General features: G+C 45.9%; 1 protein-coding gene across 3 annotated transcripts in view; it reads left to right on the plus strand.

Annotated features, from left to right (window-relative positions):
* The window catches only part of LOC105197853 (protein Tob1), a 78,127-nt gene extending 63,738 nt beyond the window's left edge, over positions 1-14,389 (plus strand). For 2 of the 3 annotated variants that reach the window (XM_026137438.2, XM_026137439.2), the window contains 2 exons: positions 3,010-3,985; positions 4,907-14,389. In XM_026137438.2, coding sequence (XP_025993223.2) covers positions 3,255-3,985; positions 4,907-5,669 — 1,494 coding nt within the window. In that variant the 5' untranslated portion in view covers positions 3,010-3,254 and the 3' untranslated portion in view covers positions 5,670-14,389. Of the gene's footprint in view, positions 1-2,989; positions 3,986-4,906 lie in introns of all 3 variants that reach the window. The other variant, XM_039454365.1, reaches the window with a different exon arrangement.
* Positions 14,390-18,734: the final 4,345 nt, after the last annotated feature.

Raw genomic sequence — 18,734 nt, forward strand, 5'->3', positions numbered from 1 at the left:
GAAAATTTTGTAAAATTGGATCCGTCCTATATTGTTACCTCGTTTAAAAAATATAATTTACCAGGACCGAGGTGAGGTGAAACTTTCCCCGCTAGCTGATAGGAAGGGAGAGGGACGAAGAGAAAAAATAGGAAACAATGTGACGCGGCTGTTTCTTTTTCAAATGTCAAACTCAACAAACTCCGGATAAACATTGCCGCGTCGAGAAATATCGCGGGAAAATCAAGGTGACGGAAATTACGGGCACTTCGCGAGGCACTTGGTCAGGCACGGGAGCCGCAAGGCCGTATATTTTTAACCTGAGAACCTTCCGGCAACCCTGCCGCGGGATCAATACCTACAACCACCCCCGTCTCGCCGTCGTGCACTACTGCTGGAGACCGCCGCTAACTTTAACCTACATATCCGCCGCCTCTGGCTGGGAGCCCACCACACCGGTGGAAACTTGCCACCGAGTCAAGTACAGGAAGAGGCCGAGGGGGAGTGGGGGGGGGGGGGAAAAAAATGCGGGTACGCGATGCAGATGCGCCGAGTGAGGCCACCCGCGAGAAACGAGCCGTGGGCCGACGCGAGTGCAACGAAATGTTTCTCGATAAGAAAGTTGGAAAACCCATTTCCGCTATCTTGCCCCGTCGAAATATTTCATCGCGATTCGTGCGCCGCTGCGCGTGAAATGCAAATTGCCTCCATCCCTGCTGTAACGTTTACGCTACAAATGTAATTCATATTTTCCATTAAATAATTATATTTAACCATCTCGAGCCGGTGAAACAGCGAGAGGATCCGTTAGCATCTCATGCATGATAGATACTGTGCACTTAAGTAATTGGCTGTAACTTACCTCCAGGGAAAGAATTTTCAATGCTTGATAAATTTCCAGTTATTAAATTCTTCTAAAAAACGAATAATAATCGCGAAATATTATATTACATACTATTACATGCCTTGAGACATAAAATCCTCCAGTGAGAGGGAAAAATAGGAGAACTCGGTAAAAGGGGTATCGTATCCTAAAACTCGCTTCTTTGAAGGGTCACCGGCCCGAAAGTCGTGAAAAACTTTTTTGCGGTTTTCGTCTCTCTTTTCCTCCTCTTCTCCCTTCCACCCCATCTCGGATCGAGCTCCATTTTTCCGCGCAGGAACGTCGCGGGGAGTTGGGGGGCGGCGGTAGAAGCCAAGAGAAGACGGGCAATCGAGTTCCGAGATTCTCAGCCTGGGGTCGCCGGATATACCCGGCGCTCGTGGAGGAGCCCTTGATAGACGCCCAAGAATCTCTATTTGCGAGAAAAGAATGGAAAGAGTAGGAGGATGAGAGAAAGGCATCGGAAGAAAGAAGTATACCTTTCGCTCTCGGTGCCATTCGTAGAAAGAGCGACTTCCGCAATTGCGGCGGTGCTCGCGAATGGCGAATAGTCGGCTGCGCAATCTCGTCGCTTCTAAGAGCAATCCCTTTTATCACCTTTCACCCCGTTTTCTTCCCCCTCGTTTGCGTCACAGAACTGTTTGCGGACGTGGGCATTTTTATATACGGTCGACGCCGTGTGACGCGCGCGTCGCTTTCGCGACGTGCATAATTTAGCGCAACGAGCGCTCGGCGACGCGCGAGTAAACACGCCTCGAACGTAAAAGAACGCGGCGAAACGTAAAAGAGTGACGAAATTGCGAATGCTTGATTCAAGCTCGTCAACGGCACTGAAAATGAAGATGAAATGGATGCATGTAAAATTCAATTGGTCTGCTCTATAAATAACACGGCGTACCTCACAGTCTCTGCAATGCTGATGCTGAATAAAAAAGAAACCTAAGCAATAAATCAGTAGGTGAATTGGCCAATCACAGTCGAAAGGCATTAACGTGAACAATTAGCAGATCTAACATATTGATTTTCTTACGTCTTACCGCTTGGATTTTTCTTGATTCGGAACGTAAGAGAAAATAAATGCAATTCAACAAAGGAAACAATTGCAATTTACGTAATGAGTCAACTTCAGTGTTAATTGCTAATTAACTGCAATTATACGGGAATTCTGCAATCTCTCGTGAGCATTCTTCAACCGGATCGTCATTCATTTCATTTAGCATAATGCATCACAAATACTTCGCAAGAAAAAAAGTTTTATGCTATTATTTCTCATCTATAATATGGATCATGCATGTGCGTTTCTAAATCTCACTATTAAACCCACACATACGAGACGGATTGAGCGATAATGAAGGTACTGACTGGTTCTTCGTTACTCGCGATAATGGAAGGGTTTTGACTTGGCACCTCGTTAAATTATGAATGCGAGTAATTCTTGCGAGATCCTCGGAAGATCCGCCTTTTGTCGATAATCACGCGAGTCTTCGGAGGCATTAGCCCTCACGAAGCTTCACGATGGTGCGAGGAAAAGGGCGGCGGGAAACGATCCAGCCGGCTCTGTTTCGGTTCCCTGAGCGTGCGGGGTCGAGAAACGGCGGATCGAGTAACCGGAAACCGCGTTCCATTTCAATGCGCGAACCTCGCTCGTGAAAGGAACCGATAACGCCTGTCGACCGAGAGCCGGTCGAGGCGGAGCCCTTTCCTAGGCGAGATAGTCGAGCGAGTTCCTTTGACGCGATTTCGCACTTCTCGCACGGAATCCTCGCCACGAACACCTCGATCTTCGCATGCAACTCGGGAAGAGAGGGTGCGGGGTGCACGACCTATTGTCGGCCTTTGATAATGCGTACAGGCGGACGCCGCGCCGCTCGATGCGATAATATTCCCATTCGGCAGTCGACAAACTTCGCTATTCATTTGCGAATCGAAGGACCGTAATTAAGATTCGTAGTCGAGGTGTAGAATAGAAACCTCAAAGTGCGTTTGCGATTGAATCGAAATTGCATGGAATTTGTCGACTATCGCGTCAAAGTGATAGGAGAATGCAAATATATGTTAAATTAATTTTTATTATGAAAAAATTAAAAATTGTTTGGAAAAATCCTGAACAGTACATTTCTAATATAGTCTTTCCGCGTTTGTTGCAGATCCCGTGACGTTCGCGATTTGTGACTCGCAAGAGGGTAGTCTGCGCGCGGTGAAAAAAATCGACCGTCGGGTCGCGGGGCGTCAGCGGCATCCGACAATTTCGTTAGCCAGGTATATACCACCACCCGGAACAATCCCTCGCCCGTGGCAAGACGGCCGATCGTGTGGACGTCCTCGGTGCTATCTCGGCGTGGCCGCTACGTGCGACGACAACAGCCCAAAGATTCTCCCACCGAAGGCCAAGATGCATATCGAGGTGCAGGTGGCGCTTAACTTCGTGATATCGTACCTCTACAATAAACTGCCGCGCAGACGGGTGAACATCTTCGGTGAGGAGCTGGAGAAGGCGCTCAAGGACAAGTTCAAGGGCCACTGGTATCCGGAGAAGCCGTTCAAGGGCTCGGCGTTCAGGTGCCTGAAAACCGGCGACCCGGTCGATCCGGTGCTAGAGCGCGCCGCGAAGGAGAGCGGCGTGCCGATCCAGGACATCCTGGAGAACCTGCCGGCCGAGCTCGCCGTCTGGGTCGATCCTGGTGAGGTGAGCTATCGTATCGGCGAACTGAACGCCGTCAAGATCCTCTACTCGGAGACTGGCGACCCGCACGATGAAACCTCGGCCGATCGCGAGGTCACCAAGACCTTCAATCCGGAGGCGCAGTGCTTCAGGCCGATCGAGGCCGTGAGCACGTCCTTGAGCGGTCTCAGTCTCAGTCCGAAGTCGACCTCGCCGTTCTCGAGCTCTCTCGGCAGTAATACCAGCAACGGCTCGTCCAACAACCAGCAGAACGGCCACGGATCCGGTTCCTCGTCTGCGCCCTCACCCACGCCCATCACCAGCTCCTTCAAGGGCTCGCCCAGCCCCGTACCGGCCTTTATCCCGCGTACCACCGCTCCGCTCACCTTCACTACCGCCACCTTCGCTCAGACCAAGTTCGGCAGCACCAAGCTCAAGACTAGTAGCAAACGCGCCAACAGGTTGGTACATGTCGTTTGATGTTTCCTCCCGCTCTCGGCTAGCCAAAGTGAATGCAACTCATTATTAAAGCTTATGAATGTTTATCAAATTATCGTTTATCTTAATTTTTTGCTATCATCGTGGAAATAAAAATTTATTTGTTTGAAACATTTAAAGACGAACGGTTTTAATTAATCAATGCAAAAAATGTGATAATTAGCTTGAACTTGTACAACGAAAGATTTTATAACGAAAATAATTATTTCTTTTGCTAATGATATGAGCATAATTATTGTGATAGAGACACGTCAAATGCGATGTAGTTGAATTTTGTTGTGCTACTCGAGAAGTGTCGCATTGAAAAAAAAAATAATGATACGGAACATTGATTAACAAATCACACACAGAGTTTACTCGTACAGGAGACATAACAAAAACTAACGTTTATACTATATTCCTTCGACGTTACGCTTCTCGAGTTTCCTAGTTAACGCAATCTGTATGTGTATTCGTGGAATGCTGCTTGCAATTATCTCAGGTATACCTTAACGTCGCTATTAACCATCGCTAGAAACTAACGTTATTCACAATTCCCGCGGTATAAAAAGTAAATTGAACAGTGGGATCGCCATTAAGTGGATAGTTGATCGCTTCGCAACCAAATAACCGTAAAAATAGCTAAGCATGCTGGAAATTAGAGAGTAGCTCATAACGAAGCGTGCGATCTATCGTAGAAGGATCGTACATTGCCGATAGAATTTAATTCTAGTGCGCGCGTTACCCCGTTTCCGAAACACACACACACACCCACACACAAGCACGACAGAACAAAACGCGCGTACTAACCAGGCCGCGAGACGATCTACCATTCCCGGATCCACGCACACGCGTGCATCATACACAGAGCCATTGATGAACCGCACGGTACCGCTCGGTTTCAGGATGTCACCCACCGAGTTCTCGAACTATATAAAGCAGCGCGCAGCGATGCAGCAGCAGATTCACCATCACCACCATCATCAGCAGCAACAGCAGCACCAGTCGCAGCAGCAGCAGCCGCACCAGTCGCAGCAGCAGCAGCACCAGCAGCAGCAGCAGCAGCAACAACAGCAGCAGCAGCAGCAACAACAGCAGCAAGCATCCGCGGCTGGCGCAGGTTTGCCAGTCTCGCAGAACTCGCCACGCAGTCGTAGCCTATCGCCCGGCAGCATAGTCGCTGGTGCCGGACAACAACATGCGGACCCGAGTGCGTACTTCTTCCAACACGGCCCGGCTGCGGCCACCGCGGCGTACCACGCGTTTCCCCATCGCAACATCTTCGACTCGTCGGCAAGCCACGGCGGCTACCTGCCAGCCGATCTCTACACCGGCACCAAATTCCCATCATCGTACCTCGACCCGACCACACTTGCCAGCCATCAGTTCTACGGTGGCGGCATGAACGGTAGCGGTGCCGGCACTGGCGGTGCCGTGAACGGTAGCAACGGCGCCGGGACCGGTACCCAGGGCGCCGGTAGCGCTGGTACCAACCTCGGTCCGATCGGCTCTGCGACGACCAACGGCAATGTCAACGCCGGCGCAGCCGCCGCGGCGCAGCAGCAGCAGGACAAGAGCGCCCTGGTCGAGGGCCTCAACAACTTCGGCCTCGGCTCGGTCGCGCCCTATCCGGCCAGCCAATATCAGCACCTGCTTGTGGCCAACTAATACCTCGCGCGTGCACATCAAGTCTTGAACAATACCGTCGCCGCGTCTCGCGGCGACGGTAACAGCGTTCTCGTTTTCGGTGCCGTTGGTTCGGCGATAGACAAGAAAAAGAAAAGGCTGTCGCCTCCGAGACTCCGTCGTCGAGACGTTGTCCAGAGTCCGGCTACCTGAAGATGAACGTCCATCCACCAGTCGAGTCGGTCACGCTCTATCTCCTCTCCCCCGATCAAAGAATTCGCCGGTTACGATGTCCGTTATAATCCTCTCCCGCGATTCTCATCCAGAATGCTTCTCAGAACGCTCGTTCGATCTTTCGTTCGATCTTTCCTAATCCAAGAAGTCCAAGACACTGTGTACATATATTATCGATAGTTACTGACGAACGATGGGGGAGGGGGGGGAGATAGAGAAGAGGAAAAAAAAGGCCGCCGAACGATCGACACCGATGACGATCACGAAAGCGATCGAGATGAGAAAAGAAGGCGCGATAGAACGGAGAGAAAGAGAGAAAGAGATAACGTGTGCGTGTGGAGACGATGCCTGGTTCTGAGGTACGTCTGATTGCGAGGTAGCGTGTGCGTGCAGAAACGTTTTAGGCGTGGAGAAGAGAAGAGGAGACGGAAGGAAGCGGCTAACGGCTAACGAGAGCGTGTATATGTGTTAAAACCCGATAAGGACTCGATTGGCGATGGCGCGAGACGCTCGTTCGAGACAGAAGCCACCGTGTGGCTACTACGACACACATATACACGTAACACGTATACACGTGCACACGTACATTTATAACACACGCGCAATGGTATATCATATGCATGTAGCGCATTGGCGACACTCGAACGACGCGTCAAGCGCGCATCTGGGACAGTAAGACAAACTTGACATATTATAGAGATACACACACACACACACACACACACAAAGACACAGATATAACATATTATACCGATCTTCCCTTATATACATCCCGTGCATACGATACGAACCCACGCGGGCACACGTAGGCCACCACACACACGCGAGCATCACCCCATGCACGAGACACACGTACTACGTATTAACGAAACAAAAAAGGAAAAGAGGAAAACCACATATAACGCGACACACTGACCCACACAGATATTACCAATGTGTAATAATTTATTTTTTCACTGGTATATAGTCGGAGAATTGAATAATGAATATATATCTGTAGAGCCTATGTATTATATTCAAGATGCACTCACTCTTCACTGGGTTCTCGCGAAACGGTAGGAACTACACACTTGTCCCCCACTCGTGTCGAGCGAGCCGTCGGTGTCGGGAGATCCGTGGACCGATAAAAGATCGATAAGGTAAGGTGTCTTCCCAAGTCTTTTTCTCCATCGAACGAGCGCCGAGGCGAGGCGACGCCGAGCGTCGCTTCGTTTCGCGCGAGAATCATGGCCGAATACGCGATCCCGGGTGGAAAGCTATTCAAGCGCTAAATACGTAAAGCTCTTTTAAACGAGCCAAAGATTGGATCGCGAATGGCTTTCCATGCGCGGAGGACCTTTACGTTGGATCGAGAGATGGATAGCTAAACCGAGAATCTCGACGGGAAGACGGCCCGTTCATTCGCACGAGACGAGTAAATAAAACGAGAAGGAACAACGCGATCAAGGAACGAAGGATCGATCCTTCCGCGAGTATAGTGATAATGTAGAGAAAGAGAGAAACGAGCTCGCAGTTTTATACCGTTCGGAAAACTCGTCCTCGGTACGATTTTACATTTTATTTTTATAATAAATGCAGTAGAATGTAGGAGAAATCGAGAGCGAAAGAGAGAGAGAGAAAGAGAGAAAGAGTGCAGCGAGTGATATGCAAGGGGAGAAGGTGGAGAAGTAGAAGGCGAGATAGAAAAAGAGCCAGCCGGTGTGTTCGCGAGGGACGTAAGTGGCCTCGTTGCAGGCCCCTCGATATTTGCTTGGCTGTGCCTGCGAGCTGGTCCCCGCCCGCCCGTCCATCCGTTGCAGAAAAACCATCGGGAATCGATTTCCTTTCGCGATATTGCCTTTCGATTTGACATCCGGAGTCGATGACCCTCCGAGCTGTCGAGGGGGGAACCTCCGCGAATCGTTAAACCTCGGCAATACGCTCCTTGCCCCCTTCGCGTTTAAACTTTGAACCCGGAAATTCTCTCTAATTATTTTCCGATCGTCGTAGACGCCGCTTGCGAAGCGTTCATAAACAAGAAGAAGCAGTTTATGCAGATCTCGGTCTATTAAGATTAATTACTTTGAATGTGGGAACATTAATTAGTGACTTAACGATGATTTGTAGCGTAACCGATCCCTCTTAATGCTATCTATTCTCAATCGAGCAGAATCGTCCGCGGAGCTTTACGGTGCTAAGAAAAAGAGTCAAGTACAAAGATAACGAGAGTCAATCAGAAGCAGGATGAACGGCGGGCGGGATAGTTTCGAGGGAGCAACGTCGTCGCTTAGCGTTCACAAGGTTAATTAGGTGATTACGTAATTAAAAGGCCGCACGTTATTGTCCTTGTCGGCGAGGCAACGGGCTCGTCCGGTTGCAAAAAGAAAAGAATCGATCGATTAAGACGAGCGCTAAATTTTCACGCAGCTATTTTTACCTTCCGGAGTTAACGAACTTACTACCCTCCTTGGTGCTGATTTTCTAAGAAACTTGTTTTCGCAATCTAACTTTAGTCGACCTTGACTACGGGGTGTTCATCATAAAACGCTACCGAAGCTTCGCTTCGTAATGTTACTTTGTAATGTCGCTATAAACATTTAGTATACAGCTGATGATTATCGAGATATAACGCTTTACAACGAAAATTCCACTTTCGTCAGTCAGAACTGTGTCTTCCCTTCTCAAAAATCGCCTATGAAAGAAGAGAATTACGGGTTGCGTTTTAAAATGAACACGCGCCGTATATTCTATCCTGCATAGCCCTCAAGTTGTCCCGATCGATCTCTGAATATTAATTGCGCGCGGTTGTTTCGGTTTCCTGCACTTGAATTAATTCGATAATACGCCTCGTAATTTCCAAGATAATAATTACGCCAACCCTCGAGAGGAGAGATATACGGGGTACGAAATTGGATACTGGAAATTTCACGAAAATTAGCATGTACACACTTGACGATCGATCTTCCATCGTTCGCGTCTTATCGGTGGAAACGTGTGCATTCGATCTCGTTCGCAAGAACGCACGTGGCGCGTTCGAGCCTCGCCGACGAGTATCCCGCGACTATTACACGTGACAGTAACGGCGGCGGAGGTGCCGCGAGCTGCGGGCCGCGGGCACTAGGTGCTAAAAGTATTCAAAAGTGTTAATCCTGTGGCCGTGGGACAAAACGCAAGGATGCGGGCCCGAGGAGACAATCCGGAGACCACGCCGGCGTCGATCCGCGTTTATCGATCAGCCGCGTCCGCGCGCGTCCTGTCCTTAATAGACACTAATTTCCACGACGTTTTCGTAGCGCGTCGATGTAGTCGTAGCGTGTAAATGTCTAGCGTGTACTTTCTAAGTATGTATGTTTAATCGTTTTTTCTTACGAACTTTTGTATAGGCCTTTTTGTAAATTATCCTCGCACCCGGTCGCGGCCCGTCGAAGCCCGGGATCGATGTCGGACGACCCTTTCCCAGAGAAAACGCGGGGATCCGAATCGAAGGGTTCGGTGCGCGAGGACGAGAAGGGTGGGTTCGCAATTTGTGTGATCTGTGTCCGCTTTAAATCCGGGATCGTACCTAAAATAAACGTTTTGTAAATAACGAACTTGCATCCCACTTACGCGCCGAAACTTTCGATCTCGTCGTCGTGTTCGCGAGAATTTCGGGGAGCTGGAAGAAATCGTTTTTTATATGAAACCTCGGTCCAAAGTGAAACTGTGTGTGTATAGGTGAAAATTTATATACTCGAGTTATGTCGGCTCGAATACTGGGATGGGGGAGGGGGAGGGGTTGGTCGACGGGATGGTGGTCTCCGGACGGGTCGGGGGTGCGAAACAAGTTTTAACCGTGGAACTAACTACTAAAATAGACGTGAGAAGACGCTGATGAAGAACAGAACCCTTTAGTAATATCTAAACTTAATTGTAACTATTATAACGATACGTACGACTGTGGTAGCTATGCTAGTACCTGCTATTGTTAAAGAGAAAGTGAATGAGATAGGGACGACCGAAGAGGAACGGTGGGGATGCCGCTGGAAAAATCGAATCACAGCATAGTGCCTCAGTGCGTGTCGACATTCGCTCACACTTGACTTCTACGGTGATTTTCTTGCGTTACACGTACTTCTGTTTAACATTGGACATTCGTTTCGATAATTTTATTACCAAATTCAATTCAACTGAATTACAAAAAAAAAATATTGAACTTATGAGGAATTATTGATCCAAAGTCACGATACATGTTTTTATCAAATTTTGTAATATTTTATAAACGAATTTGCTTATCTTTTGCAAATGTTTGCTTCTTTTATGATACGCACTGGAGTCATTGTGCATCGAGACAAGTTTCGCACCGCGTTCTGTCAGTGAGCCTCGCAAACTATCCAAAATCTGTCTTACGATATCTTGTTTTTTTCGCGTCGACGTGCAGGTGCCCTCTCGTTTCCGTCGCCCCGCGCCAGCCTACGTCGCGTCGCGATCGCGCCTCGTAAAACAGAAATACAAAAACGACGTTTATTCTTGTAATTTTTCTAATCGTTCACGCACAATTGGCTTGAAGCGGCGCGAAAATTTTTCACAACTCGCGGCGGCGAAAATCAGATCGGATATCCGTCGGCCGTGTTTTTTACGTCACAATCCGAAAGTGACGTCTCTCGCACGCGAGAGGAAATCCCGGACGGGCACGCGAGAAAGGGAAAGAGCCGAGATTCTTTCTCCGTGACACGGAATCGCGAAAGTTTCGACAGCCCGCGGTCGCACCTCGCTGACAGTTCAGGCAGCTGGACAACGGCGATAACGACGACGACAATGACGACGGTTGAAGTCGAAGAGGCGATGAAAGCAAGTCGGTAGGCGGAAACTTTCGAAATCATTGCGACCGCGGAAACTTTGCAGACTTTAAACGGGTTTCGTCCGGACTTTCGAATGGTACTCGAATGCGAATCAACGCGATCGGCCGGCCGGCCGGCCGGCGACGACGTTTGTAAAAGCCGACTTACGGTCGGGTACGCGATCTGAAAGTTTTGTGCTTCTCTATGTCGAATTCTATGGCATTTATACTGTGCGTGGGGCGACGGAAAGGGGATGGCGGAAAAGGAAGACGGAGCGCAAAATGCGAAACGGTGAATAAAAGAGAAAGAGGGGAAGAGAGAGAACAAAAGAGAGCGGAAAAGAGTGGCAACTCAATGCAATAAGTCGCGAATCAAATGGATCTCGGCTTGAGACGAGAGGCTCAGATTAGCGAAGAATCAAACATGATGTATACTCTTTAAAACAAACAAACAAAAAGTGAAACTAAGAGACGTGAGAATAAATAAAGGGGAATAACTAAACTAGGAGACGCGCGCGCGTAAAGTGCGCAACGGGGCGCGAATAGAGCGGCGCGAATCAACGTGAGCGAGAGAAAGGAAGGGAGAGAAAGAGAAGTTAAGTGAATCTAATTAATACTGATAGAGCATACACATTGAGATACACAAAAACATATAGTATTATACGTTTTACGATACGATTGTAATGAACACTTTGTAAGTAAAGGAAAAAAAAGTTACGCATAGTTTTCCATACCCCGTAATGAATGTAATTCGTTGAAAGGGAAAGTTCAGACAAAACACACACATACACACACATACACGGACGGACGGACGGTTAATAGGAGTTACAAGCGCGCGCATACACACACACGCACACACATGTTCGAAGTCACTCGGGTACACACAAGAATTAATAAGAAAAAAAAAGAAAAGTCAGTAATCTGTCTTTAAAGTATCATGTGTCTATAAACTATAGCGATCGATATTGTCTCTTAAATAAATGGCAAAAAAATACAAATAACCGTGGTAACGTCGTGTAAGGTAGCGATAAACAAACACTCTGCAATATAATGACATAATATATATTCTTACATTTATAACAGCGGAACATACATATATGTGACGAGAGCAGACTGCGAGAAGCCCGAAAGATCGTGTAAAATGCGCGTATCGAGGAGTATTGGAAGACGCCATCGTGCGATAAGACTCGGTCTCCTTCCCTCGGAATCATTAACGAAAGAGAAAAGAAAAAAAAAATGGCGTATTTCGATACTGCCGAACGCGCACGGAGATATCACACGGGTACACACGACACACATACATACACACACACACACACATACACATAAAGTATACACAAAGAGAGATCCAAAAAAAAAAACTATCGATTATTCTACCAAGTAAAATGAATTAACAAGAGGATGATAATTAGATTTGTAATTAATTACATATATATTTTTCAATACTTTAACTACTTGCTGAATGTAAACTATATACATATAATTATATATATTATATACATATATTATATATATATTATATACATACACATCTCTATGAGCGCGATGCCGCGCGCGAAAGGGTGAAGAAGGGCGCGACGATAAAAGCAGCCTCGCGGAGAATTCCCGAGGGAACGCCGAGGGAGAAAATTAAAAGGGTGAAATCTGAGGAGGATCGCCGGAGGAATTCCGGGAGCGGATGGAGAGGACCGTCGGCTGAAATAACGGTCCTCCGATTTTTTCGGTGTTTTCCCCGGAAGACTTTCGGCGGCGTCTTTTATCGGCGCGATCGCTCGCTTCCGGCTCCGCCGCGACTCGCGAGGCTCGAGAGGTGAGGGAGCGAGAGAACGTAAACATCCAGGGTAAGGAGGGTGAGAGATATTGTCTTTCGTTCGCAGTGGATCACGCGTCGAGCGGAAACGAGCGACGAATACCCTTCTTTGACCGCGCCCCTCGGGAAGGCGGAAGAGTTTCTGCGAGATCTTTTTGTACCCCACTCAAGTTACACTCTCGGTGTCGAAAAAAAAACTACGTTACACTACGTGTAAGTGCATCCTAAATGTAACTGTTAATTGCCCCTACTCCAAAGCCCCCCTAACCCACGCCATTTGTAGAGAGAAGAAATATCGCGAGTGTGGGAGGGAGAGAATGCGAGATACGCGTGTGAGATGGAGTGACTGGCTGTGCGTGGCGATGCGTGCATGCGTATGTGGAAGTGTGAAGACACGTTCGTTCGCCTTAGTTACCTTTTTTCCTAGGTGCAAAATTGGGAAAAATGGAGATCCTTTCGAATGATTTTGGCACGCGTATGATTGTTACGTAGATCGTACACTTACGATTATTACTATTATGATTATGATTATTATCTCTATCCCTTAGACGAAAAGAAAGAGAGACAGACACACTGCGCGCCTATATATAGCTGTATATAGGTCTTTTCTCACCTCAGCTAGTTTCTTTTTTCTTCGTCGTTTATTTTTCTTTTCTTTTTTTACATATATATATATATACTTATACATATATTAGAGATGTATTTTCTGTTGGCTCGTTAGATTTTGTTCCTTTATTTTTGTACGAAGACGCAACATCGGCGACGACGAGTCGTCGATTTTACCTATATATATATATATATATATATATATATATATATATATATATATATATACATATACATATGAACATTATATATAATTGTAGTTCGCTTATAAGATTATCGTTCTACCCTTCTTTTGATATAGTTTGTTATTGTTGTTTTTGTATGATATTTGATTATATATACCGACGCGTGCGTGCCGCGCGTCAGAAAATAATATATATAAATATATACTACCATATTATATATATATATATATAATATATATTTTTGTTAATAATACAGTGGTTTGATAACTACATTAGCCTGTTAATGATGAATTTGTTTCTCTGTTTCTTACGGCCCGTGAATATACATAGATAGACACACGTGCATATACATAGATATATTATACATATATACATACCTATATATATATATATATATATATATATATATATATATATATATATATATATACATATATATACATATATCGCTACATTATATTTTGTTTAACAGTGTGACGAAGCGACAATGAAGCGTTTCTTGAAATTTGTCGAGCGACTTTACAAGGGGCTCCGACACGAAATATTGAATATCGAAACTCGCGTGTAATATAACTTATAATATCATTTTGTAAATTATTTTTTGTATTTTTATATATCTACATATATAAATAACGAAAGCATACAAAAGAGAGTCGCGGAACAGTGTTATGCGCACGGCGAGAAATCAAGAGAATTTGAAAGAGAGAGAAAGATCGAGTGAGAGAGAGGGAGAGAAAGGTACGAGAGAATGCGACGGAGATGAGAGAACGTTCGTGATGAAAGGAGGAGGGAAAAAAAAACAAGAAGAAACCGCGTGACGCATTAATTAACACTGACGATACTTAATCAGTCGCTGACAGTCCTTTCGTTGATCGAGAGTGGCGCCAAGACGATTATTATCCGAACGACTATACGAGATCGCATACGGCGCGTATGCAACGTTTGTAAAACTGTAAACGACACGAGACACACATGTGCATACACACAGACACACGGCGCAAAGTTTTAATTTAATACGACACGCCAGTCCCGAAGATTTGCGATTTGTTCCCGATTATTTGTACCTCTCTGTATGTATTTTGCAGCTTGTCAGTGCTTTTTGTTCATTATTACATTACCTGATAAATATTAATTCATCGTCTTTTTGTACCAGTCTACTCTTTATATACGTGTCGTCGGGATGCGAGCTTTAACTGTCGATTCAACCTACTAGCGGACATAGTGCAATGCAACTCCAAAGAAAGCGCGGCTACGGACCGCCGATCGCGGGGCCGATCGCCCGCGATCGTTGGTGACCTCGCAAGCAACTTAGTCATATAAATAGCGTACTGCAGATATTATTTTTCTTCAAAGATCGAGCAGACACACGATCGGACAGCGAATAACTGAGAAAGTTACATACTAGATTCTAGTTACCCTCGATCGCGGCTTTAATTGATTTTTAACCCTTTCCACACTCTCGCTAACATAGATCCTAATCCGGATATTTTTACCCGGACATGATGTGTATATATATATATATATAGAGCTATATTATTTATTTATTTTTCAGTATATTGCTCCGAAACTGAAATACAAAATCAAACACGAGTTGGAAAGGGTTGTTAGCGCCGGATGTTTTTCGCCACGAGTGATAATAAAGGAAAGCCGAAAATGCGATATTATTATACGGTGTGCGTAATTTTGATCAGTTAAGATATTTAGCTGCATCGAAAATTGATACAACCCCGAAGGACAAATGTTTCGTATGCGCGCGGTCGAGGGTTGGATTCCGTATTCGCGCACACGGAGAAAGATTTATCGTCCCTCGCCGGTCGGGGCACGGTGCGCGGGATTATCCCCGCGGCGTGTAAGATGCTATCGGTCTTATGTAAATTAACCGCCATTCAAGCCGCAACGGAGTCTGAGTAATTATGACAGATAATTGCCTCGTATCTCATAACAAACTAACCCCCTAATCGATTCTGTATTCCCCCACGAGCGAGCGAGCGAGCGAGTCTCTCGCTTCGGCCGATAGCGCGACACGTCGAATAGCGCGCCGCACGATATTCTCCCGATAAAATCTATACCCGGCGACCGGTGGGTCAAATCTCTCCGCTGAAGTATAATAATCAAAAAGAGCGCGCGTGGCGATTCGCGTGTCGTCGTTTTCCTATAATTCGCCTCCATCCTTGAGTCGGCTTTTAGAAAGCTGCTTGGAAGAGATCCGTCGAGAAGTTTCAAGAAAATTTCGTTTCACGCATGGGAGAACGAGAGAGGAGAGCCAGAGGAAGGTGGTAGCAGCGAGATCCTTAATTCTCGCGTTTGAGCGTGCGTGTCTATGTGCGAAAGAGTGATGAGAGAGAAAGAATCGACGAGAGGATGAAAGAGAAACAAAGTGGGAAAGAGCGAATGTAAGGTGTATATTTTTCGTGAACGTTCTTTCTTAGTTTTCTCATGCAAGCACGGTGGATGAGGGTGGTTGCCGATCGATTCGATTGTCCTGGAACAAAACCGTCGTAGGTCGATCTCTCGTCGCACCCTCGACGTCGTCGTCGTCGTCGTCGTCGTCGTCGTCGCTGGCTGAAAGAGCGAATCTCTCGAGGTCTCCCACGAGACTTTCTTTAGCCGAGCCTAGACGCCATAGTTTATCGATGGAACGACCATGCCAGCGACCAAAACATAAAAAAAGAACCGTCAAAGGAAACGGAAAACCGGGGGTGGCGTGTGCGCCACGACTTCCTTCGAAAGGCGTGAAACTGAAGAGCTCCGCTAGAAAGGCCATTTGCACTTTTAATTAGTCCTTAATTAGACACTTAAACGAATCAAAAGATACCGGATATACGTAATGCGCATATTAATAAAGTGTAGGCTTATTTAGTGATAGTCTAAAATTCATACAAAATTCTCTATCCTTAAAGTAGAGTCCTTAAGACTCGAGGCTGGGACACGAGTGTCGAACAGCGTCGAGGAATCGTGAGAAAGCGAAAAGAGATCGACGGTGATCTAAGGATGGAGAGATCCAGGACGATGATCGACGGTGAGGTGAAGGGCAGGGCGCCTGGTATTAGTACACATTAGTTTCTTGGCTAGAGGGGGCGCCCAATTAGTTGTTGGAATTTTATAGTCTAGGTAATAATTCTCGATATAGTTCAATGTTGTCGAGTTTTCTATTAGTTGAGCGTGGCGAGGAGAACGCGAGGAGAGCACGGGGGAAAGCTGAACTCACCTAACGATCTGCTGTAATCGCGTCGAGCGACGAATTAACTATTTATATGATTGTTCAGAAAATATATTCTAGATATCGATGTGTGTGTGCGAATAAAAATATTTTATACGGTTATACATGTTAAACGGGCTTAATTCGGCTGGAAGCACAAAACGTTTTTTTTTTTTTTTCGCTCGTCACACATCGCGGCACGCAGCGTCTGTGGAGTTTTCAATGGAAATGCAATATCGGAGCGGTAATCGGAACTCTCGCTGTAACATCGGGACGATTTAGGATGAGAGCACTCCGCGCTGAAAGTCGCGATATTATTCGTTTTGTGCCGCGGCGATGAAATTTTCCTGGGAATATGAGACTTCGCGATTTTGCGGCGCGCGTTAAACATTAATTATTGAAACGGTAATATCGTGTGCTCGTTGAAACCGCCGCCTGCCTGGTGAATCGATAAACCGTTAGTGCGGATGTGCACGTCGCTTCGCTCGTTCCGTTCGCTCATTTTAGCGTGCGCTTAACGCGAGCTTGCGCCCGGCCGTAAATTTCGACGCGCTAATTACCCGACGTTCTTCCGTCGAAACGGACGCGTTTTAATTGATTTACGCGGAGATCGCAGGCATCAACGCGCGAGTGTGATCTCTCTTGCACAGTCGTGCGATCGTCGCAAAAAGGAAATGACCGAAGGAACTTGACGCTTAACGCGATAGAACTGAATCGCGTGCCCATTTGAGCAAAAAACGTGATAAATAATGTTGGTTAATAGAAATATATATATATGTGCATCCGCGAACAAGACGGATGTTTTCAAGTTATTGAAACAAAAATAATTAACAAGAATACCTGTGAAATTATAACATCAAAATTTGATAACGATATCGTAGATGCGTTCCATTTCTCTCATCAGTGACGTGCTATATGTGTTACAATTAATTCGGAAATAAATTTTATAAATTTGTTTTGTGAAGTTTAATAGCGTCTTTATAAATTTTAATAGCGAATTTATAGTAAATTGTATTTACGGGGAGACTTTTATTGAAATCCCTTTTCTGAACGCTTTTTCTGAAAATAATGAAAAATTGTTCACACAGTCAAGAAGGAAGACTATATGAGATATAATAACAGCCTTGTTTTAAACGGACAGTTCTCGAGAATAAATCTATTCTCGAGGAACGATTAGTAGCAATTTGGGACTTTGTCCAGCGAAGCTCGAGAGTAGCTTCAGGCTTTCCTCGATCCTCGACTCATCCTCGTCACCGATGTGTGGTTAGTCACGACGATTTCGAGTTACTAACAGCGTCTGTGCGGAGTGTTGGAGTGTACCGGATACTTCCGGCAACTGTCCAGTAGCGGATTCTCACCTAGAAACTAGAATCGCCGTCCCTCGACGGAGCTGAACGAACGGAAACTGTTTCCGGTTTACAACCTCGAAACTTGGAAAGCGCGATCCGAGTCTCCAATTTCCGTCAATAAATTATTTCGGCAAAAACGATGACACAAAGGGATGAAACTGTCGTTTCGCTCTACGGCTTCCCTGCGCACGATTACGTAATAGAAATAAATAAAAACTGTTTCGCGTGACAATATTGATCGATCATGAAGGAGGATGACAATGCCGGGGAACGAAACGTGTGCAAACGTTTCGCTCAGCTCCGACGATGTTTCTCGCGAAAACTTTTTGAGCGAATTCGTTATTCCTCTCATCGCCCATTGTCGCGGGAGACGAGAGAGATTCTACGAGGTGCTATCCGAAAGTTTTCCGATGGGGACAATGGGGTGCATTGCGAATGGCCGATCGGTAAATAGAGAAACGGTGTAAAGAGGGAGAGAGATTGAGAGAGAAAAAGAGAGACGCGTCTTGGCAGGGTCGCCGCCTATGACGTGTGAGAGGTAGATGAGAACTTTATCTATATATTTGCCACGATATTTAATATGTGAATGAGTATATCTATTGAATATATAATATTGACATATAATATAGATATATAAAAGAGTGAGAAAAAGAGAGAGAAAAAAAGAGTGAATGTGTATGCGTGTAAGAGACAGAAAGAGAGACAGAATGCGAGAGGAAGAGGAGCGCAAAAGAGTGTATGATAATATCATAAAATTATTATTCTCTTTGTTACTTCTTTATAATTAAAACAATAAAAAAGCTACTGAATAAAAAAAAAAAACGCTGTGCACGTTGTTATTTAAGTATTTAAGCCGGTTGTAGACGGCGGTGTTTCTCTTCTGTGTGTCTAGTGTGTAACTATAGCGCTACGTTCCTCCTTTCCGATTT

This window comes from Solenopsis invicta, chromosome 10 (genome assembly GCF_016802725.1).
Source record: "Solenopsis invicta isolate M01_SB chromosome 10, UNIL_Sinv_3.0, whole genome shotgun sequence".
NCBI classification, from domain to species: Eukaryota; Metazoa; Arthropoda; class Insecta; order Hymenoptera; family Formicidae; genus Solenopsis; species Solenopsis invicta.